This window comes from Ictidomys tridecemlineatus, chromosome 3 (genome assembly GCF_052094955.1).
Source record: "Ictidomys tridecemlineatus isolate mIctTri1 chromosome 3, mIctTri1.hap1, whole genome shotgun sequence".
Lineage (NCBI taxonomy): Eukaryota > Metazoa > Chordata > Mammalia > Rodentia > Sciuridae > Ictidomys > Ictidomys tridecemlineatus.
The window spans coordinates 42,154,038-42,177,223 of record NC_135479.1 but is presented as its reverse complement, the minus strand read 5'-3'; the positions used below and the strand labels follow the sequence as shown (position 1 = coordinate 42,177,223).

The 23,186-nt window shown below is 40.7% G+C and overlaps 2 protein-coding genes and 1 long non-coding RNA gene across 17 annotated transcripts in view; 2 read left to right on the top strand and 1 right to left on the bottom strand.

Annotated features, from left to right (window-relative positions):
• Positions 1 to 6,844, top strand: part of Bltp2 (bridge-like lipid transfer protein family member 2) — a 28,272-nt gene extending 21,428 nt beyond the window's left edge. For 2 of the 3 annotated variants that reach the window (XM_005327825.5, XM_040269175.2), the window contains 12 exons: positions 156 to 338; positions 689 to 810; positions 1,482 to 1,637; positions 1,731 to 1,852; positions 2,789 to 2,969; positions 3,830 to 3,916; positions 4,243 to 4,353; positions 4,490 to 4,625; positions 4,730 to 4,860; positions 5,034 to 5,135; positions 5,432 to 5,566; positions 5,997 to 6,844. In XM_005327825.5, the coding sequence (XP_005327882.1) occupies positions 156 to 338; positions 689 to 810; positions 1,482 to 1,637; positions 1,731 to 1,852; positions 2,789 to 2,969; positions 3,830 to 3,916; positions 4,243 to 4,353; positions 4,490 to 4,625; positions 4,730 to 4,860; positions 5,034 to 5,135; positions 5,432 to 5,566; positions 5,997 to 6,179 (1,649 nt within the window). In that variant the 3' untranslated portion in view covers positions 6,180 to 6,844. Of the gene's footprint in view, positions 1 to 155; positions 339 to 688; positions 811 to 1,481; positions 1,638 to 1,730; positions 1,853 to 2,788; positions 2,970 to 3,829; positions 3,921 to 4,242; positions 4,354 to 4,489; positions 4,626 to 4,729; positions 4,861 to 5,033; positions 5,136 to 5,431; positions 5,567 to 5,996 lie in introns of all 3 variants that reach the window. The other variant, XM_078042540.1, reaches the window with a different exon arrangement.
• Positions 1,330 to 23,186, bottom strand: part of LOC106144961 (uncharacterized) — a 46,528-nt gene continuing 24,671 nt past the window's right edge. The window contains exons 3-4 of one of the 2 annotated variants that reach the window (XR_013436225.1): positions 21,564 to 21,668; positions 1,330 to 13,929 (exon numbers count right to left, since the gene is read on the bottom strand). This is a non-coding gene — a long non-coding RNA (uncharacterized LOC106144961). Of the gene's footprint in view, positions 13,930 to 19,543; positions 21,133 to 21,563; positions 21,669 to 23,186 lie in introns of those variants that run through there. The other variant, XR_013436224.1, reaches the window with a different exon arrangement.
• Positions 7,107 to 23,167, top strand: Rskr (ribosomal protein S6 kinase related). 12 transcript variants are annotated; one of them, XM_078042545.1, is made up of 12 exons: positions 7,107 to 7,182; positions 7,596 to 7,844; positions 7,924 to 8,007; positions 8,138 to 8,206; positions 8,574 to 8,643; positions 8,863 to 8,985; positions 9,155 to 9,195; positions 9,449 to 9,476; positions 9,579 to 9,668; positions 9,753 to 9,841; positions 9,952 to 10,062; positions 10,504 to 12,851. In XM_078042545.1, exons 1-12 carry the CDS (start codon positions 7,144 to 7,146, stop codon positions 10,723 to 10,725), a joined length of 1,215 nt encoding a protein of 404 aa, XP_077898671.1. In that variant the 5' UTR covers positions 7,107 to 7,143; the 3' UTR covers positions 10,726 to 12,851. The 12 variants fall into 12 exon arrangements, with proteins under 12 accessions (XP_077898671.1, XP_077898674.1, XP_077898676.1 ...); XM_078042548.1 differs by lacking the exon at positions 10,504 to 12,851 and adding an exon at positions 23,031 to 23,167 and having other exon boundaries at positions 7,118 to 7,200; XM_078042550.1 differs by lacking the exon at positions 10,504 to 12,851 and adding an exon at positions 14,783 to 16,911 and having other exon boundaries at positions 7,118 to 7,200.

Genomic DNA, 23,186 nt, shown 5'->3' with positions numbered 1-23,186 from the left:
TGAACTACATATCAAGCCCTACTTATCTAATCCTGACATCAGTGTATGCTGGAGTAAGACCATTTTGTATTATGTTGAAAGCAGATATAGCTGGGACACTGTGACCATGCCTTTATTGAAATGTCTTTCTGTTTGTCTTTTTCCCATATTTTCAGATTGGAACCAGCCAGCAGAGGCCCAGCAAACTCAACAAGTCCAGCGAATCATTTCACGTTGTAATTGCCGAATGTACTATATTAGTTACAGCCATGACATTGATCCTGAACTAGCAACTCAGATTAAGCCCCCTGAGGTTCATGAGAACCAGGAAAAGGAAGATCTCCTAAAGAAACAGGAAGGTATTCAGGGTTCAAAAAGCTTTAGGGAGAGAAGTAGGAACCTGTGAAAGTAGTTATTTTCTTAGTGGTTTTTGAGATAGTAATTATTAAAAGTCCTGTTGTGCACTGGCATTAATATTTTACTTTGCTCTATATTTTGTAAGTTCTGAGAGAATAACCTATACTATTGGAAGAAACTGGGATGAATGGGTATTGTTCTGATTCTAAAATAAGCGAGTATATTTCTACCTATAAGCATCTTTTATTCTTTTCTTTGGGGAATAGGAGTGGCTCCAAATGTGGGTTAAAAGGTGGAATAAATATTTAGAGAGAAACTTGAGCTTCTTATTTAATTGCTAACAATTACTTAGGGGCTGTGGACACCTTCACACTTATCCATCATGAGTTGGAAATTTCCACCAACCCAGCTCAGTATGCAATGATCCTGGACATCGTCAACAACTTGCTGCTCCATGTAGAACCCAAGCGGAAGGTGAGTATGGGCCCCTATAGAATGCTGGTTAGCCTCAGAGGAATCCATAGACTTTGTGCTTTTTTTGTACTCTAGTAATAAAATCCATGTTTCACACTGAAAAAGGACCTTTTGACTGGTACATCCTCTACTAGGCAGCAGCAGCAGTTGAAATTCCACTAATCTAGAAAACATTTGAATGTCCTTATGACTATAGAGCTTTTGTTTCCCTTGACTGTTTTTCCCGGCCAATTCTCCACTCTCTACCTAAACAACTCTAAATATCTTAAACTATATCATTTTTGCCATCCCGACCCTATGGGCCTGGTTTATGAAACCCACCTACCCCTCATTGTTACTGCTAATGGTGACAGATATCTACATGACTTGTCTATTAAAAAAATCTTACGGAACAACAAATATTCCTGGTACTGGGATGTAGCCCAATGGTAAACCATGTGCTTAGCGTGTGCAAGGCTCTGTTTTTTATCCCCAGCACCACACAAAACAGAACAAAAATAAAATATTATTTCATTTCCCTTTCCATTTTTTTATATTTATTTTTTAGTTATAAGTGGACACAATATCTTTATTTCCTTTTTATATGATGCTGAACTCAGTGCCTCACTCATGGTAGGTGAGCACTCTTCCTCTGAGCCAAAACCCCAGCCCCTCCCTTTCCATTTCTTTAGGAGCATAGTGAGAAGAAGCAGCGTGTCAGGTTCCAGCTTGAGATCTCTAGCAATCCTGAGGAGCAACGCAGCAGCATATTGCATCTGCAGGAGGCTGTGCGGCAGCATGTGGCCCAGATACGGCACCTGGAGAAGCAGATGTATTCTATCATGAAGGTAGTCACCCCAGATAGTGTGAGGACAGGGAAGAGGGAAGTCTTCTAGGTTAGGGGAGATTTTCTCTTAATTTCTCCTATCCTGGTCCCCTAGTCTTTGCAGGATGATAGCAAGAATGAGAACTTGCTTGACTTGAACCAAAAGTTTCAGTTGCAGCTAAACCAGGAGAAGGCTAATTTACAGCTGGAAAGTGAAGAGCTCAATATTCTTATCAGGTACCTATCTCAGTAGTCTTTTCCTGCCCTTTTCCACTTCCTTGCCCATGTTTTTATTGTTGTTGTTGTTGTGGGGGTTGTTGTTGTTTGTTTGTTTTTTATGTATTCGGGGTTTGAACCCAGGGGTGCTTTACCACTGAGCCATATCCTCAGCATTTTTTGAGACTAGGTCTCCCTAAGTTGCCCAGGCTGGCTTCAAATTTCTGATGCTCCTATCTCAGCCTCCCAAATAGCTGGAATTATAGTCATATGCCATTGTGCTTGGTTCCTTGCCCATGTTCTGACAGTCTTTATACCTAATTGCATTATCAAAGGCTGACATAGAAGTAAATTCAGACACAAGTATTGCTGGACTTGTCCAAAGAGGTCAAGAACAGGAAAACCCTTCCTCTGGGTCCTTAGTAACATACTTATTGGAAAAGTCTCTGCTGCAAGAAAATGGGTAATTGAGAAAGTGGCCTTGACACTGTGTATCTGTATTGAAAATACCTTGAAGTCGATTAGTAAGGAACACAATTGCAGATAATAATCATAAATGTTTTTAGTGGGGAGAGACACTTTTATCAAGAAGCTTTAGAGGTGAAAAATGTTGTGGTTTTTTTTTTTTTTTTGAGAGAGAGAAAAAAAAAATTTTTTTTAATATTTATTTGTTAGTTTTCGGTGGACACAATATCTTTATTTTTATGTGGTGCTGAGGATCAAACCCAGCACCCCACGCATGCCAGGTGAGCACGCTACCGCTTGAGCCACATCCCCAGCCCTGTTGTACATGTTTCTATAGCCCAGGTCACAAACAATAAATCCAGTGGGGTGGGGTGACTTAAAGAGACTACTCACCCACAGTAGGTTCATCTGCATCATTCCAGAGCATTCTATCCTACCCCCAACCTATTTAATGTTTCCCTTATTGGCATTGGCTGTCCTGTTCATTTATAGGTGTTTTAAGGATTTCCAGCTTCAGAGGGCCAACAAGATGGAGCTGCGAAAGCAGCAAGAAGATGTGAGTGTGGTCCGCCGCACCGAGTTTTACTTCGCTCAGGCACGGTGGCGCCTGACAGAGGAAGATGGACAGTTAGGAATTGCTGAACTGGAGCTACAGAGGTTCCTCTATAGCAAGGTATCTGAGATACAGTCACACAAAGGCAACTCTTTAAAGCATTGACATACCTCAAGTCCTCAGTTCATATAAAGAGATTAAAAAGGGGGGCTAATTAATATATGATTAGTAATGATGGCCATGATTAGAAACATGAGCCGAGCTTCCTTAGATACTAAATGACACAAACATAGATATGTTTGATCAAATGCTTCTTTCATTAAGATTATCTATCCCTGCAAATGTGGCTCAGAGGGAAGTAATCTTCCAAGTCTAGCTTAGAATAGAAACATTCTAGGATGTGAGGGCGATCTGGCTGCAACATCTGTCACCCCATTGATCGCCAGGGTTGATTCAGCTGATCTGGCTGGGTAGTCAGGTGTCCCCTTCCTCCCTCACCGCTCCATGTGCATCCTTCCTGAAGCTGCACGCTCAGTTGAAGAGGACAACCTTCCCTGATAGAGGAGGACTTCTTTGGTAGCTGCACTTCCCTGCTAGAACCCTCCAAATAAGCTCTCAAGGTCCATTTGTAGGAGAACATAGGTTAGTCAAGCTTCTAAGACTCTAGACACATCCAAATGAGGTGCTCATTTGGATGGGGAAGAGGACATATTCACTACTTTCTCTCACAGAGAATGTTTGGAAATGAATGAGAAAATTTTTAAATGTCATAGTGACTAGGAAGTACTGTTATCCTTAGCCAGGAGTACCAGTGAGAAACACTGGTTTAGAGGGTGTGTGGATTCTGTGACATTTAAAGAGAGATCAAAGATTGGGACTAGGCACATGGAGGATCTGAAAACAAACAGGGTATTTAGCAGTTCTCTAGCAAGCTCCTAAGGTTAATTATAGTGGACTGGGGCAAAAATCTCTCTTTATAGGTGAATAAGTCTGATGACACAGCAGAACATCTTTTGGAGCTGGGCTGGTTCACTATGAACAACCTTCTCCCCAATGCTGTCTATAAGGCAAGTTTTTTTTTTTTCTCTTTTATTGTGATACTGGGGATTAAACCCAGGGCCTTACATATGCAATACAAATACTCTACCACTGAGCTACACCTTCAAACCTGTATAGCAAGTCTTATTTCCTCCTCACTGGTTTATATGCTTTTTTAAAAGCACAGGGCATTTATAATGGCTCTTCTGTGTAAACCCATTAAAAGAAACAATGTGGATCTGAGATGGTAAAATCTTGCTCAGTTTAGAATCTTGCTTCTCTGTATGGAGCATTTGTGGGTTGATTTGTGGCAATGAGGACATTTGATTGGGCTGTTGTTTACTGTGCCCTACAGGTAGTCCTACGGCCCCAGAGTTCCTGCCAGTCTGGGCGACAGTTAGCCCTCCGCCTCTTCAGCAAAGTCCGGCCTCCTGTGGGGGGTATCTCTGTTAAAGAACACTTTGAGGTTAGTGTACAGTCCCTTGGGAGCCCAGAAACAAAGGGCAATCCAAAGATATCTGTGTGTTATACTATGCTAATTAGGGGTAGGAGACTGAGGGATAGTGTCTGAGCTTAATTTCTTCAACTTTTTTTCCCTTTAGGTAAATGTGGTGCCTCTAACCATCCAGCTGACACACCAGTTCTTTCATAGAATGATGGGCTTTTTTTTTCCTGGACGAACTGTGGAAGATGATGAAGTTGGTGATGAAGAGGATAAGTCCAAACTGGTGACTACTGGTAAGAACTTTTATGGTGGAGGACCAGAAGAATGGGGTGGCAGCCACAGAGATAGCAGATGCTTCAGAAGGGGGATGGTAGTTGCTATGCTTGCTTTTTCATAGGAATACCAGTGGTAAAGCCTCGGCAGCTAATTGCAACAGATGATGCCGTACCTCTGGGCCCTGGGAAGGGTGTGGCACAGGGCTTGACTCGAAGTTCTGGGGTCAGAAGGTCATTTCGCAAATCACCTGAGGTACTACATACACCCCTGATAATAGAAAAGTGGGAGAATCTATTGGGCCTGGCTGGGGATTTCTCTTGTTTTCTTTGAGTCTACTCCAGGATTGAAAGGAAGGGGTGGTATTTAGGGTCCTGCATTTCTTCTGATAGTTCCAGAGGCTCATGATATTCTTGTGCTTTTCCCAGCATCCTGTGGATGACATTGACAAGATGAAAGAGCGAGCTGCCATGAACAACTCCTTCATCTACATAAAGATTCCACAGGTTCCACTGTGTGTCAGCTATAAGGTCTGTACCTCCCCAGCATTTTTTAGGAACAGAATGGGAATTTAGAACAGAATGGAAAGGGTACCAGTAAAGATCATCAGGGATTATAATCAGAGATTATAGACAAACTGGGTGGTAAATCTGCTGTTCCTTCTGCTCCCTGCAGCGGTTAGCATCTTACTAGACTGAGGTAAGGAGAAATCAGTATCTGTAGGTTGATGTTGCAGGACTGATTTACACTCAAGTACTGGCATAGATTCAGAGTAGTGCTTATGTACTTTTTTCCCCTCTTCTCTTCTCTCCCCCTTCTCTTGCAGGGTGAAAAGAACAGTGTGGACTGGGGTGACCTTAATCTGGTGCTGCCTTGTCTGGAGTACCACAACAACACATGGACATGGCTAGACTTTGCCATGGCAGTCAAAAGGGATAGCCGCAAAGCCCTGGTTGCCCAGGTATCCCGCCAGGGCTCATGGCTGTTTGGTTAACAGGGGCTGGCAAGTAGATCCCCTGCTCAGGAACCTTTGTTTTAGGATATATTTAATAGGGTTTTGAGAATGGGCAGGTGACTGAAGTGAGAGCCTTCTTCTCTTTTGTCCTCGCCACAACTTTGCCCAAATGATTAAATTAAATGTTTAATACTGCTTTGTGTAATGTTGACAACTATTAATTTTAGGGAACTAAGGGCTGCTACAACCTTAAGTTTAGAATGGGTTTTAATTAGACTGTGAGCTTCTTGAAAGCAGTGACCATTTTATAATTTGAGCTGCTCTCTTGTGATCTGTATATATGTTTAATAAATCTTGGTTGACTTGGTTCACTTTGATTTATTCTGCTTGCCCCACTAATATTTACCTTTCCTTTTACTCCTCTCCAACCTGCCAGGTAATCAAAGAAAAATTAAGGCTGAAGCCTGCAACAGGGTCTGAGGTCCGAGGGAAGCTAGAAACTAAATCAGACCTGAATATGAAACAGCAGGAAGAGGAGGAGAAAGCTCGGCTCCTCATCGGTTTAAGTGTGGGTGACAAGAACCCTGGCAAGAAGTCCATCTTTGGCAGGCGCAAGTGATCTGGCAATTCAAGTGGCTGCAGTACATGATCTGACTCTGGCTCAGGCCCAGGGACTTGTGGGATGGGAGGGGCTTCCCCTTATCCACCAGGATTTGTGGGGGTTAGAGCCCACAGAGTACTATGGAGGGAGGCATAGCTCTTTAGCAGCTGGCCTGTTGCCCGCAGGGCATGGTGGACAATAATACTGAGTTCATCTCATGCTGATTAGGCCCAGGGCCAAAGAGAAGAAGAGAGCAAGACCCCAGGAAATGGGCCCATGGCTAGGATCCTGTTTTCTTGGGGTCAAGTGGAAGGGTGGGGGGATAGTCCTGATCAAGTATGATAAATTTTTATAGACATATATATATATATATACATAAATATATATATATACACACACACATATAAATATATTTCTAAGCATAACTGCTTTCCCTCTGTGCCAGGAAGCCAAGGGGAAGGGGCTGATCCTCTGTCCCTCACTCTACTGCCTTGTATGAAAAAGGTGTTAGTGTTCTAGGGGAGAATCAGCTTTTCCCCAATCTGTGTGCTCGCTTGGGAGGATGGCAATAGGAGCTAGGGCTGGCCATGGGTTCCCTACTCTTCCCCCTGGATTATGCCCTGGAGAATGGCAAAAAAAAAAAAAAAATGACCTAAGGAGAAAAAAAAATATTTTAAATTTGATGCTGTTTTTTTGGTTTATTTTTTGTGTTGAGTGCATGTGTTCAAACTGTCTGTATCCTCTTCTCCCCACCTACCTGAAACATCCTATAGCTGCCACTCTGAGGGTGGCCTCTTTTCTTCTGTGCCTGAAGGTTTTATCACAGATACTTGCCAGTCCTCGTATGACATTGGTCCAAAGCTGATGGGTCTGTGCACATTAGAATAGGCGGGGCTCCTGTTTAATTCAGCATCCAGTGGAGGGATTGCTTATATAACTGGGACAGCAGATTTAGTGGAAGGAGAGGAGGCAGAGGCTGGGAATGGGAGCAGTGAGCTGTCGGCAGGGGCAACACACCCAGGTGACTGCACCTCACAAGGTAGGCTGTAGGGGCTCTGGCAGCCTATTGAGAGAAAGTGAAGGAGGCATGGGCCTCCTGAGGCCCAGGAAGTGCCTAGTTACTAGCATGTCAGTGATACCCATTGTGGGGGTGGGACAGGGAGACTATGTTGTGAAAGCATTGCAGCCCTGTTCTGAGGCACAGGTTGTTTTCCTGGTGCATCATGAAAAAAAAATTCCAACAGTTGCTTTACTAGAGGATTTGAATTATGTCCAGGAAATCCAGATCTTCTCACAAAGCAAGGGTAATAGGAATTTTGATTGGTACTCAAAAATGTACCTCTAATGATTGAGATTTGAGGGGAGTGCCTACTAACATGTACAGAAACTGTAATACTTCAGGGCCAGGTTTAGAGTGGCTCCCTTGCTTCTCAGCAGGGTGACAACTTCCAGGGCCCTTGGGTCCGAGGCTGGAAGAGCCTCTGGTCAGGTATGGGGACCATCAGGTCAGGTCTGGAAGAACTATGGCAACTACAAGGGCATCAATGCCTACACCAGGAGCCCCTAGAGGCGACCCCACTGCTGGTAGAGAAGCCTTTGTCTGAGTGGCCAGTGCCTCAGTTCATCAGCCTCTTTCTACCAGAGTTTCCCATGAGGCCCATTAGGGGGCAGCAGCAGTTGAAGGTAAGACATCTGAATCCCTGGGAGTGGGTCTCTTTGGGGGAATCTATAAACCATCTTTCTATTCTCTTTCTCCATATAGATTTTAGGTCTTGTGGCTAAAGGCTCTTTTGGAACTGTCCTGAAGGTGGTAGATTGTGCCCAGAAAGCTGTATTTGCAGTGAAGGTAGGTGCCTGGGTACTCCTTCACATTACTCTCCAGTTCCTGCTTCCCATCTTTGTTCCTGAGAGTTTCGGAGGAATAAACAATTCAATTGCATGATTCTCTATTAAGTCATCACTCTTTCCTTTTATAGGTGGTACCCAAGGTAAAAGTCCTACAGAGGGACACCCTGAGGCAGTGCAAAGAGGAGGTCAACATCCAGGTATGCACAGAGTCCTGGAAGGATGATGGGAAGAACCACAGGAAAGCATCATTCTTGATCAGCTTTCTAATTTTTCTGGTTCTGTTCTCCCCATCTGCTTTAACCTTAACACCAAAGTAGATCCTAAAAAAAGTAGCTAGTACCTATTAACAGTTTATAAGTTCTGTGAGGGAAATCTCTCCAACATGTCCTAGTGTGTTCTTTAGTGTTATGCTGGTTCCAAGATTACCAGGTAGTCCTAATTACTGAGTTCCTCTGAATGCAGAGTTGAAGTAGCTGCTCAATTTCTGCACAACCTGATTTTTTGGCTGACTCTCTCTTCAGTGACACTGTTCTTTTCCTAACTTCCTGATTTCTTTGTCCCTAGAGACAGATCAACCACCCTTTTGTACACAGCTTGGGGGACAGCTGGCAGGGAAAACGGCATCTCTTCATCAGTGAGTGACTGGCCTCTTTCCTCATCCCCTAGGGTCCACCTACCATTGTTGCCACTTAAGGTTATCTATCTCTTTAGGCTTATTTTGCCTTTGCTGTCTTCCCCTTCTCATAGCACTTCTCTATTCCAAAGGGAGAGGGAATAGCAGGTGATATCAGTTTGGATAGGAGGCCTATAATGCCTTGAGCCCTGGCATTGTAATCCCCCAAACATTGCCTAGATTTCTGGTGCTTTGCAGTGTGTAGCTACTGCAGCACTGATCTGTACTCCCTGTGGTCTGCTGTTGGCTGCTTTCCTGAGGCTTCCATCCGTCTCTTTGCGGCTGAGCTGGTCCTTGTGCTGTGTAAGTAAGAAAGGGAAATGGGAAGGGAAGAATTAAGTTGATGGGGAGGAGAGAATTGATATTAACTCTGGAAGCCAAAGAATAAGGAGAAAGATAAAGTAGGGGTTACCAGGGAAACTGGAAGGAACAGGAGAACTTCAGTACATCCCATGCTTACTGTCATCCACAGGCTATCTCCATGACGTGGGCATCATCCATCGAGACGTGAAGGTAGAGTTAATTGCTTTTTCACCTAGTCTGATGTGGGGGCTCAATAAGAATTTCCAACAGGTCTGAGGAGAAAGCAGTTGGAGAGCTGAGAATAGTTGGTCTTGGGGCCCCAGTGGGTGCTAAGGATTTGTGTGATGGCTCTTCCAAATATAGCTTTGAATGCTGAGTAAGGGCATCTTCTTCATTTTGAAGGGTATACATGATGAAAGAGTTGAAGAGGAATAATAATAACTTCTCCTCTGTGATCTTTCAGATGGAGAATATCCTTCTGGATGAAAGAGGTAAGTCTTTTCTTCCCTAGCCCCAGGATGAGAGATACCCTTATCATGGCTGATCAGGGGTGGCACAGAGTGCTGTTGTGGTTGCCTTATGTTCTTTCATAGGCCATCTGAAACTGACAGACTTTGGTCTGTCCCGCCACCTGCCCCAGGGAGCCCGAGCCTATACTATCTGTGGCACTCTTCAATACATGGGTGAGAGAGGCTAAAGCTGGTGGGTAAATACTGGACTGGTATATAGCCAAAGGATGTCATGATGGGTATCTTTCAAATCCATAGCCCCAGAGGTCCTGAGTGGTGGGCCTTACAACCATGCTGCTGATTGGTGGTCCCTGGGTGTCTTGCTTTTCTCTCTGGCAACTGGAAAGGTGAGAGATTGGTAGTGGTATTGGGCAGAGAAGAGAACTTTGCCCTGTGGTGGAAAGAAGAAAGACCTTAGGAAATCTTGTCTCATTCCCTCCTCCACCTCTTAACTCAGTTCCCAGTGGCTGCAGAGAGAGATCATGTGGCCATGTTGGCAAGTGTGACCCACTGTGACTCTGAAATTCCAGCTTCTCTTAACCAGGAGCTCTCTCTCCTGCTTCATGAGGTAAGGGTTAGCACTGCTTTCCTTTTTGACTGTTAAACTATTCACTGTTCTATCATTAAGGTGATATTTCCCATTTCTCTGATTAATATTTTTTGGGGTTTTGGGGGATTACTTAAACTTAATCTAATTATCTGCCCTCTAACCATACATTCCTGAGTTCCTGGTCCTCCAAATCACCTCACCATCCAGAACAGACAGATCCTTTCAGAGTCTTGACCAGTGCTGCACTCTTCCCATCTGAAAATTCACACATCTTAGCTCCTTTATTTCTACCTTTGCCTCAAATTAGCCTGTTTCTCCCCCTTTTACAAATCTTTTACTCTTTAGAGTTCTTTTTCCTGTTCTCCACAGTTCCGTGAACTTCATTCTCCCTTTTCATGATCTTTGTTTAGTCTCTTTCCTGTCCCAATTCCTCATCCTTCATACTCTATTTCCCTTCAGCTCCTATGCCAGAACCCCCTCCACCGTCTACGTTATCTACATCACTTCCAAGTCCACCCATTCTTTAGGGGTGTGACCTTTGACCCAGAGCTCCTACAGAAGCAGCCAGTGGACTTTGTCATGAAGACACAAGATACTCAGCCCAGTCCATTGGAGTCCAACCCCTTCAAGGACTTTGACTGTGATCTGGAGTCCTTCTTGGTCCACTCTGTTCCTGCTTGACCCTGTCTACTATAGATTGGGGCCCAGCTGGGAACCTGAGGATCTCCTCCACTACCAACTCAGTATTACCACTTTGATGATCCAGTTTTGACTTTGTAGCCCCTTACTATTCTATTCTTCTAGGCATTAGTCTAGAGTTCAAACTTTGGGCACTCAGTTCCCCATCATACAACTTACTGGTTCATATAACATCTCAGGTCAGAGTGGTAACTTTTTCCTTTGTTTCACTTCTCCAGTCTGTAGCAAAAGGCTTCCTCTACCTTTCCCTTTCCTTGTTTCTTTGCCATGTTTCCTTTCTTGGGTAATAACAACACTTCATGGACTCCAAAGGTGCTATTTATATGTTTAATAGGCTAGGCAGAAGAAATACGTTTTTCAAAGGCTTAAAAAGTTGGCATCTTAACACCTAAATATGCAGCTAAAAAATAGAGTCTGGGAGTTGGGCATAGTGATGCATGTCTGTAATCCTAGCTACTTGGGAGGATAAGGCAGGAAAAGTTTGAGGCCAGACTTGGCAACTGAATGTCTCAAAATGGGAAAAAAAAAGGGGGGGGGGCTGGGGTTGTAGTAGAATGTTCTTGAGTTCAACCCACAATACTGGGGTTAGGGGGAACTAAAACAAAAAACTGAGGCTAAGGGTCAGTTGTCAGTAAATCTAATTTTTAAAAATTGGAAAATGAGCTAGGTATGGTGGTGCATGCCTGTAATCACAGAAACTTGGGAAGCTGAGGCAGGAGGATCATAAGTTCAAGGTGAACCTCAGCAACTTAGCAAGACCATGTCTCAAAATAAGAAATAAAAAGGGCTGGGGTTATACAGTGGTAAAGCACCCCTAGGTTCACTAATTAATATCAAAAAAGGTGGGAATGAATGCAATAGCCTAAAGTGAAAAAGAAAATAGAAACTAAAACATGGGAGGATTAAATGTCTTCTCTAGGGGTAACTGGAATAGCTACCAAAATATTTTCCAAAAGACAAAAAGAAGTAGTGAGCTGAACGTTTCTCCTAGACAGCTCAAAATGCAGTTTTTTATGGGCAAATCAAAGGATTCAAAGGCATACATCAACCTTAAGATTTAAGGTTAGAGATGTATCTCAAGAACCTTTCCCTTTTGTAAGGAAAATCACCTGGTCCTTGAATTTACATACAATTCTATTTTTTTTTTTTTTAGTGCTGAGGATTGAACCCAGGGCCTTATGTATGCAAGGCAAGCACTTTACCAACTGAGCTATATCCCCAGCCCTACAATTCTATCTTTTATGACTTTCTTTTTTCATTTTCCTAAACTAACTTCTCAAAAACTTCATTTTAGTTCTGATATTTGAGGGGAAAATTTGCTTTTAGCTGGGCATGATGGTGCATATCTATAATCCCAGCAGCTCTGGAGGCTGAGGCAGGAGGATTATGAATTCAAAGCCAGCCTTAGCAACTTAGGGTCTTGCTGAATTCTTAGTGCCTCACTATCTCTAAATAACATATAAAAGAGCTAGGAATATAGCTCAGTGGTGGAGCACCCTTGTGTTCAATCCTTGGAATTACCCCCCCCCCCCCCGAAATTTGCTTTTATATAGACCACATTATATCTTCAATTATATCTGATCTCTCTTTTCCAATCCAAAGAGTCTGAGAGTATCCTGTATATTTGTGCTTACTATTTCTGTCTCTGTATTAAGCCAGATTTTGTCTGTATATAATTGGCATTTTGTTAGTCTCTGCAGAATTGCTTTTTCTGGATTGTACTTCAGCAGTCCATATGAATCTCTATAAAACTTGAGTCTGTAAAAAGGTGTTGATCATTACAGTTCATAAATTTTCTCTTTATCTAGTTGTGCTTTTCCTGAATTGCTGTTTGGTTTTTACCTTAAAGATAGTAAATATTCAACTGACTATCTTTTTCTTCTCATGCTAATACTAGACTACTTAAAGCCCAAATTGTGCCCCACCTTCAGCAACCATTTATGTATTTAGCATGTTAGTCACATTCTTGGTTCCAACTTGCTTTTATTTTCCTTATTCTCAGTTTTCTATTCTAATCTTTTTAAAAATTACTGTATTATCTACATTTTTGTAAGCCTTTTTTGGAATAAGATTGGGATATAAATAAATAAAAGAGAATGTATCCTTTATCCTTTTATCTCATTTTTATAGTTTTTTTACGTTTTAAAAAGTTGTAATGAGGGCTGGGGATGTGGCTCAGTGGTAGAGCACTTGTCTCACATATGTGAGACACTGTGTTCAATTCTCAGCATTGCATATAAATAAGTGAATAAAATAAAGGTCCATCAACAACCAAAAAAAAATTGTAATGAACAGAATTATATATTGGATAAAATCCCTAAACATAAAAACATGGGAATTGATGGTTTCTAAAATAGCAGTTAAGAGCATTAGCTTAGAATTTATATCTGATGCCTAGATTTATCTGTCTCTGCCTTTTTTGGGGGGTAGGGGTACTGGAGATTGAACTCAGAGGCACCTGACTACTGAGCCATATCATATCCCCAGCCCTATTTTGTATTTTACTGAGAGACAGGTCTCACTCAGTTCCTTAGTGCCTCGGTTTTTTTGCTGAAGCTGGCTTTGAACTCAAGATCCTCTTGTTTTAGCCTTCTGAGCCGCTGGGATTACGGGCATGTGCCATGGTGCCCAGCCATCTCATTGTTTTTAAATAAGTCATTTCAACCCTTCTGGAGCATAGTTTCCTGATAAATAAAGATTATTTTATTTATTATTATTATTTTTGGGGGGAGGGGGAGTGCCAGGGAGGTTTCTTACTCTAATCTAAGGGTCTGGGGTAAACTCAGCAAGCACTCTACCACTGAGATACATCCCCAGCCCTAACCACTGGTTCTTAATTGTGGAGGGGTGGAATTCAGATTTCAGTGATGCTTTTTGAAAGGTAGACAGAGAAATTTTATGATACTATATTTCTGGTTCAATGTTAATGTTAGGTTATCCACCATTATGTGGCATTTCTGTTCACAGCAGCACAATGTGTTAAGATCCTTAGGAAATGTTTAATATAGTGTCACTAGAATCCTTTTCCTAGGTCAAATTAGATAGCTTGGAGATCATCATCATGTAAATGTAGTTTGAATTATTTCTTACCAAATAAGGACATTTTTTTAGGTGGCTCCATGGTGCAGTGAATAGCACATTAGACTTCCAAATGAGGACATTTTCAACATACTCTTCAGTGATATACTTCAGCAGTGATTTTCAGGGTATAGTGGAGAAGGTAAAAGAAAAAAAATTAAGTGAAAAGCTGGAAAAACTGGCTGACCTCGAACTTGCAATGCTCCTGCCTCAGCCTCCTAAGTAGCTGGGTTATAAGTATGTGCCACTGCACCTGACTCATATATATTTTTTAAAGCTCTTGACAAAAAAAAAAAAAAAAAAACCTTTTTGAAAATTCTACTTAAAAGAAGTAACCAATGAGCTGGGCATGTTGGCACATGGCCTGTATCCCAGCTACATGGGAAGCTGAGGCCCATAAATTTGAGGCCACCTCGGCGAATTAGCAAGGCCCTCAGCAACTCAAAAAATAAAAAGTACTGGGGATGTAGCTCAGTGGTGAAGTGCCCTTGGGTTAAATCCCCAGTACCAAAAACAACAACAACAACAAAACTACATTATTAATTCCTGTTATGGGCTGAATTGTATCCTCACCAAAATTGTTATGTTGAAGTCCTAACCTCCAGTACCTCATAAAGTGATTTTATTTAAAAATTAGTCTTTAAAGAGGTAATCAAGAACAGATTTGGACACAGAAGGAAGACCATTTGAAGACAGGAAGAAGATGGCTATGTGTAAACCAATGAGAGAAGCCTCCCAACCCTGTTGGCACCTTGATCTCAGATTATAGCTTCCGGAATTATGAGAAAATAAATTTTTGTTGTTTAAGCCATCCTATAGATAGAACTTTGTTAAGGCAGCCCTAGCAAACTAATACAATTCTTATGAAGAATTTTAAAAGATTAATCAGGAATGATTATTTTGTTTACAAAAGGGCTACTTTTCCCCCTATAGGTTGGTTTTGCTCATATTTTTTTTTTAGTTGTAGATGAACACAATACCTTTATTTATTTTATGTGGTGCTGAAGATCGAACCCAGTGCCTCATGCGTGCAAGGTAAGCACTCTACCACTGAGCCACAACCTCAGCCTGCTTATATTCTGAGAATATGTTTCAGATTTTATTGGCCTCTCCATGAGTTTTGCTGGTATACAGAGTCCTATTGATTAGCAACTGTCACACTGCCTGCCTTGTTCGGTATATCATTATACAATAGCAGGTGTTGCCGTCTATCCTAGCTGGAGACCTAATCTTTACTATTCCAATAACTCAAAAAAAATGACAAAGAAAGCATGCAATCACAGAGATATACCTTTTCAATATTCCTGAGACAGCTCTGTGTCCTTAAGAGTCCGTGGAAAGAGAGAGAGCCACCAAAATTCTTTATTCTTAAATAAGGATCACACAAAGGGAGGTTCCATGGAACATTCTATCCCCAAAAGGGCAAAAGGGTAGGATTACAAAGGAACAGGTGAGTGTAACTCAACCACCACAGGTGATGCCTATACCTGGAGCCACACCTTGCTATCTGAGCTGGGATAATACCCAAGTCACTATAAAATGTAGTAATTGGTCAGAGCCCCAGGGCATCAGGACTTGAAAGTGGGTTCATCCAAGGCAGCTCCCAACAAGCAGGGATAACAATTCCTTAGTTTCATCATTTGATTCTACTCAAAAATGTCTAGTGGATACTTACAGGGTAGTTGATTTGGATTACATAGTTAGATTTTTATAAAATAAAAAATTTCTAGTCCTAAAATTTAAAAATTATAAATTTTAAAATAGTTGAAACCCTATCTCATATTATGCTATATACTTAATTCTAAATATTTAAATGTAATCATCAAAACATTAAAAATATTAGAACAGAAGGCTGGGCTTGTAGCTCAGTGGTAGAGTGCTTTCTCTGAATGTGGAAGGCACTGGGTTCGAGCCTCAGCACCACATAAAAATAAAATAAAGGCATCCATCTACAACTGGAAAAAAAAAAATCTTAGAACAGGGACTGGGGCTGTAAGTAGTAAGATGCTTGCCTAGCACGTATGAGGCACTAGGTTTGATTCTCAGCACCACATAAATAAATAAAAAAATAAATAAAGGTATTCAGTCCATCTACAACTAAAATATAAAAATAATTATCCCAACTTATTAAAAATAACATTAAAAAATAAAGGTATTGGGGCTGAGATTGTGGTTCAAGTGGTAGAGTGCTTGCCTCTAGCACGTGTGAGGCACTAGGTTCGATCCTCAGCACCACATAAAAATAAAATAAAGATATTGTATCCACCTAAGACTGACTAAATAAATAAATATTTTTTTAGAAAGGTATTGTATCTATCTACAAATATATATGTGTGTGTGTGTGTGTGTATAATGTATGTATATACATCTGGGAGACTAGGTCTACAATGAAGAATTGAAGGAGATATTTAAACCAAGAAAGAAAATGAAAATGCCATAATAGAAATAAATTTATATAAAATTTTGATGAATGAATGACTCAACCAAGATGAGAAATCCAGATGCTATGAAAGAAAAAAAAATCTCAACCACATAAAAACTATAGCTAGCTGACAGTGGCAGGGCATGCCTGTAATCGCAGGGGCTCAGGAGGCTGAGGTAGGACTGAAAGTTCAATGCCAGCCTCCGAAATTTAATGAGGCTAAGCCACTTAGTAGACCTTGTCTCTAAATAAAAAAAGAGCTGGGGATGTGGCTCAGTGGTTAAGTGCCCCTAGGTTCAATCACCAGTACCCCCCCCCAAAAAAAAACATACTACAGCTAAAGATATTATTAATCAAATCAGTGGACAAAAAATATATTTTAAAAAAAGTGTCAGGAGTGGTGGCACATATGACTTGGTAGGCTTAGGCAGGAAGATCTCAAGTTCCACGCCAGCCTCAGCAATTTAGTGAGGCCCCAATCAACTTAGTAAGACCCTGTCTCAAAGAAAAAAAAAAAAATGCTGGTGGGTAGGTAGGGCTGAAGATGTAGTTCAGTGGTAAAAATGTAGTTCTGGGTTCAATCCCCAGTATCCCCCTCCGAGTTAAAATGTCTCTTAACACAGAATTCTTACAAACTAGAACTTCTTCTTTTTTTTTTTTTTTTTCAAGAGAGTGAGAGAGGAGAGAAAATTTTTAATATTTATTTTTTACTTCTCGGCAGACACAACATCTTTGTTGGTATGTGGTGCTGAGGATCGAACCCGGGCCGCACGCATGCCAGGCGAGCATGGTACCGCTTGAGCCACATCCCCAGCCCCAAACTAGAACTTCTTTAAAATATTTTTTTAATATTTAATTTTTAGTTTTAGGCAGATACAATATCTTTAGTCTACATTTATGTGGTGCTGAGGAACGAACCCAGTGCCTCTGCATGCTAGGTGAGCACTCTACCACTGAGCCATGACCCCAGCCCCAAACTAGAATTTTTTTCAAAATAAGCATAAGGAATATGAACTTATAAAACAATTAGACCTATATTAGTTGGCCAGGCAGGATTTTTGCAGGAAAATCACAAGTTTGAGGCCGACAGGAGCAATTTATTAGGATCCCCCTCTCAACAATAAAATTTTAAAAAGGGCTGGGGATATCAGTGGTAAAGTGCCCCTGGTTCAATCCCCAGTACCCACCCCCAAATTCCATTTTTTTGGTAAAAGACTCAATGATGTCTCCCCCTCCCATGTATGTGTGTGTGTTATTTTTATGTGGGAGAGTTGGGAAGAGGTAAGAAAGAAAGGTAAGAGAAAGAACCTGGAAGGGAATGAGGTATAATGCAAGTGGGAAAAAGAAAGGGAAAGAAAAGAAAAGTGTTAGTTCTCAATCTCAGACAATGCATCAGCTAATTTTTGGAAAAAATAAAATCTATATGTATGTGTAAACAAACTGTTATATATGTATGTGTGTATGCATATATTTTATAGTGGTGTACATATAGTTGGGTCCCATAAGAGGATAGAATGGATGGGAGAGTCTGCCTTTACCATATCTTTACATTTTATTGTTTCACTTACTAGAACAATATAGCATTTGTTGAAAACCATCAAATTTTAAAGTTATGTAAAACAATATAATCTAATTTTGTTTATATCCTGGTCTTTCCAAATTGCTTGGAAGCACCATATGCCTGTAGCTGTCCTCCTGACATCTGACATGCCAACTGCAGCAAGGAGTAAAAAGTTTCCAGTTAACTCATTTTTATAATACAAGCTTTTATTCCTGGCATTTGGAGTTCTCTGCCTTGGTTTTCCTGTCACTTCCCAACCTTGGTTTTTTTTTTTTGCTGGATCCCCTGCACCAGTATTGTGAATTGAACCCCCCAGGGCCTTTAAGATATTAGGTAAGAACTCTACCACTGAGCTACCTTCCCAGCCCTTTTTAAAAATTTGAAATTGGATCTCATTAAATTGTCCAGGCTGGCCTTGAACTTGTGATTCTCTTGCCCTCTAGTTGATAATCTCTAGCTGGGATTATACTCCTGTGCCACCCTGTCTAGCAAAAGAGAAAAGGGGACTGGCCAGTGTGGTGGCATACACCTATGTGGTGGCATATAGTTTTCCCCCTGGTTTTCATTTAAGCAGTAATCATTTCTAGTGCCTGCAAGCTGTACCATTATGTTTCTAGACCAACACTATCCAATAGAAATATAATGCAAACATCCTGGTGTGGTGGTGCATGCCTGTAATTCCTAGCAACTGGGGAGGCAGAGGTGGGAGGATCAAAAGTTTGAGGTTAGTCTTGGCAACTTAAGGAGACTGAGTTTCAAATAAAAAGGGTATGGGGGTTGGGGGTATAGCTCAGTGGTAGGGTGTCCCTGACTCTATCCCAGGTATTGAAAAAAAAAAATATATATATATATATATATATTGCAAGCCACAGAAGTAATTTTGCCAGCCAACTCAAAAAAGTAAAAAAGGCAAAATTAATTTTGCTTTTATTTAACCCAAAATATCTAAAATAATTTCAACATGTAATTAATATTTTAAAATAAGATTTTACATTATTGGGGCTGGGGTTGTGGCTCAGCGGTAGAGCACTTGCCTACATGTGTGAGGCACTGAGTTCAATCCCCAGCACCACATATAAATAAATAAAATAAAGGTCCATCAACAACTAAAAAATATTTAAAAAGAAAAAGATTTTACATTCTTCTTTTTTCCTGCAAAGTTTGAAATCCAGTGTACATTTTAAACTTATGTACATCCCAGTGTTGGACTAGACATTTGAAGAACTCAGTGTCATATGGCCAGGGCTCAAGGTATGAGATAATAGTTGTAGTGGAGCCCATCCCCTGAGGCTTGTAGATTAGTTTTTCCTCTTTGTATTGCTGCTTTTCCCAGTTCAGTAAGACTTCCAGAGTCCTGGGTTGGAGGATATAGCTCAGTGGTAGAGTGCTTGCCCAGTAGGTTGGAGGCTCTGGATTCCATCCCCAGCAGTACACCGACACACAAATTGTCAGAGTGTTTTAAAAAGGGGGGGGGTTCATTGGCATTAAAAACAAACACACAGACCATTGGTACAGAATAGAAGACACAGACTCACACAGATGCAGTTAACTGATCCTTGGCAAAGGTGCCAAAATACACATTGGAGAAAAGACATTATTTTAAACAAATGGTGCTGGGAAAACTGGATATCCATATGTAGAAGGATGAGATTAGATCTTTATGTCTTGCCCGGAACAAAAATCAACTCAAAATGGATCAAAGACCTAGGAATGACCAGAAACTATGCAACTCCTGGAAAAAAAATGCAGGATCAAACTCCAGCATATAGGCACAGAAAATATCTTTCCCAATAAAACCCCTAAAGCTCAGGAAATAATACCAAGAGTTAATAAAATGGGAGGGCATCAAATTAAAAAGCTTCTGCACAGCAAAGGAAACAAGAATGTGGAGAAAGAATGGGAGAAAAGCTTTGCTAGCTACTCTTCTGACAGAGGATTAGAGTCTGGGATATACAAAGAACTTAAAAAACTCAACATCAAAATAAATAAATAGCCTAATGAATAAATGGGCAGATGAATTAAACAGACATTTCTCAAAAGAATAACTATAAATCTATGTATTGCCCAGGCTCGCCTCCAATATATGAAAAAAAATGTTCAACATCATTAGCAATTGGGGAAATTCAAATCATCACCATAGAGAAATTTTCTCTCACTCCATTCAGAATGGTAGCTGTTTTAGTCAAGTTTTAATTTTATTTATTTATTTATTTGCCAACCCAAAAAAAAAAAAAAAAAAAAACCTGACAAGAACAATTAGAGGATAGAGGGAGGAGAGACAGAGGGAAAGGAGGGGAAGGAGGTGGGAGGAGAGAGAAAGAAAAAGAGGGAGGTCTGTACTCCCTAAAACATAAAACCCAAAGGCATGCCCCAAGGACCCACTTTCTTCAGCCATATCCTACCTGCTCCCAGTTATCACTCAATTAATCCCTATCGAGGATTAATTCACTGATTGGGTTAAGGCTCTCATAATCCAATAATTTCATCTCTAAACTTTTTAAGAGAGAGGGAGAGAGAGAATTTATTTTTTAGTTCTCGGCGGACACAACATCTTTGTTGGTATGTGGTGCTGAGGATCGAACCCGGGTTGCAAGCATGCGAGCGCGCTACCGCTTGAGCCACATCCCCAGCCCTTCACCTCTAAACTTTGCATTGTCTCACACTGGAGCTTTTGGGAGACACCACATATCTAACAATAAAAGTAGCCATCAAGAATACAAACAATAATAAAAGCAATAATAAATACTAGAGAGGATGTGAAGAAAAAGGAACACTTTTACACTATTGGTGGGATTTTAAGTTAGTACAACAATGGAAATTGGTATGGAGATTCCTCAAAAGACTAGGAATGGAACCACCAAATGACCCAACTATACCTCTCTTTGGTATTTATCCTGAAGAATTAGTCATCCTACTATAGTGATACATGCATACTCATGTCTATAGCAGCACAATTCACAATCTCCAAAGTATGGAACCAGTCTAGCTTTCCATCAACAGATGAATGGATAAAGAAGTGGTATAAATACATAAGGGAGGGCTGGGGTTGTGGCTAAGTGATGGAGCACTTGCCTGGCATGTGTGAGGCATTGGGTTTGATTCTCAGCACCACATATAAATAAATAAAATAAAGGTCCATTTACAACTAAAAAATTTTTATTTATTTATTTTAAAGAAAGAGCGAGGAGAGAGAGAATTTTTTTTTTTAATATTTATTTTTTAGTTTTTGACGGACACATCTTTGTATGTGGTGCTGAGGATCGAATCCCGGCCGCATGCATGCCAGGTGAGCGCGCTACCGCTGGAGCCACATCCCCAGCCCCTACAACTAAAAAAATTTAAATAAAAATAAATACACAATGGAGTTTTATTCAGTCATAAAGAAAAATGAAATTATGTCATTTGAGGAAAATACCTCAAATGCAAAAGGTCAAGCGCTACATGTTCTCTCTTGTTTGTGGAAACTAGAGAGTAAAAAGGAAAAGAAAGAGGGGGATGACCTCATGAAAATGAAAGAGATTAGTAGAGTAGAAGAATGGGGGTGGGTAGAATTGAGGAAAAGGGAGGAATTGGGGAGGAATTGAGGAAAAGGGAAGAATATTGGCCAAATTATATTATTATATTGTGTGTATGTATGAATGTGTAACAAATCCAACTACTATATACAACTATAATGCACCAATAAAAATGTTCAAAAATATTCAAAAGTTAAAAAGGTTCAAAGAAACACTATCATCAAGGATTAACTTGAATACTTACTTTTCAGGCATAGTGGAGCTGTCTATAGTCTGGGCTATTTGGAAGCTGAGGGAAGAGGATCACTTGAATTCAGTTTGAGGCGATCTTGGGCAATGTAGTAAAACTCTGTCTCAAAACAAACAAGATGAATGCCATCCTCAATGGGCAGATTTACCATAAAGAGGGATTCCAGAGACAGTAATAGAATAGAGTAGTTGGAAGTGTGGATTGGAAAACTGGCCTTGCTATTAACTGTGGAACACTGGACAAATTACATTCTCTGACTGATTTCCTTCATCTATAAAATGAGGATATTTGTGTGTGTGTGTGTGTATACCAGGGATTGGCCACATCCCCAGACCTTTTTTTTTTTTTTTTTTTGGAGAAGTTTATTCCTAATTAAATTATTTTGTGGCACTGCAATTGCAGATATCTCTTTCATTCTTTTTTTTCATTTTTTAAATGTTAATTTGTTACATATGACAACAGAATGCATTACAATTCACGTTACACATATAATTTTTCATTTCTGGTTGTACACAAAGAAGAGTCACACTATTCGTGTCTTCATACATGTACTTAGCAAAATGATGTCCATTTCATTCCCCCATCTTTCCTACCTCCATGCCCCCTCCCTTCCCTTTTACTCTTTGCCCTATCTAGAGTTCATCTAATCCTCATGTGTCCCACCCACCACCACATTATGAATCAGCAGCCTTAAATCAGAGAAAACATTTGGCATTTGTTTTTTGGGGATTGGCTAACTTCACTTAGCATTATATTCTCCAAATCCATCCATTTACCTGCCATGATTTTATTCTCTTTTATTGCTGAATAATATTCCATCGCGGGCGTGTGTGTGTGTGTGTGTGTGTGTGTATAATATTTTCTTTATCCATTCCTCTATTGAAGGGCATCTAGGCTGGTTCCACAGTTTAGCTATTGTGAATTGTGCTGCTATAAACATTGATGTGGCTGTGTTCCTGTAGTATACTGTTTTCAAATCTCTCACCAAAAAACAAACAAACAAAAAACCCTTGGGAATCAACTTAAAAAGAGGTGAAAGACCTCTACAACAAAAACTACAGAATGCTAAAGAAAGAAGACCTTAGAAGATAGAAAGATCTCCCTGTTCTTGGATAGGCAGAATTAATATTGTCAAAATGGCCATACTACCAAAAGCACTACACAGACTTAAAGCAATCCCAACCAAAATCCCAATGACATCCCCAGTCCTTTTTATTTTTCATTTAGGCCTTTTCAACTTTCCCTTTTAGCCCGGTATGGCGCAGTAATCACTGTAATCCCAGTGAGGCGGGAGAATCGCAAGAGCAATTTAGTGAAGCCCTAAGCAATTTGATGAGATCCTATCTCAAAATAAAAACATAAAAAGGGCTGCGGATGTGGCTCAGTGGTTAAATGTACCTAGGTTCAATCCCTGGTACCAAAACAAACAAACAATAAAACATAATCAATTTTCACTTCCAGGGTCCCAGGCCCGCTCAGTCAGAAGAGGCTGAAAGTAACCAAGAGGTCACGAAGGAAACACCAGGAGAGACTTGTTAAGGCCTGGGTATACAGACAACTTTTCAATTAGGGTATGAGGGCGCTCCGCTGAAAGCAGCACTGTCGGACTTCTAGACC

Excerpts from the sequence above, each read along its gene's own strand:
- Rskr (XM_078042543.1), top strand. The coding sequence starts at position 7,144 with ATGGGAGCAGTGAGCTGTCGGCAGGGGCAACACACCCAGGTGACTGCA. Across the intron at positions 8,207-8,573 it reads AAGAGGAGGTCAACATCCAG|AGACAGATCAACCACCCTTT; the intron begins GTATGCACAGAG and ends CTTTGTCCCTAG. Across the intron at positions 9,196-9,448 it reads TCATCCATCGAGACGTGAAG|ATGGAGAATATCCTTCTGGA; the intron begins GTAGAGTTAATT and ends GTGATCTTTCAG.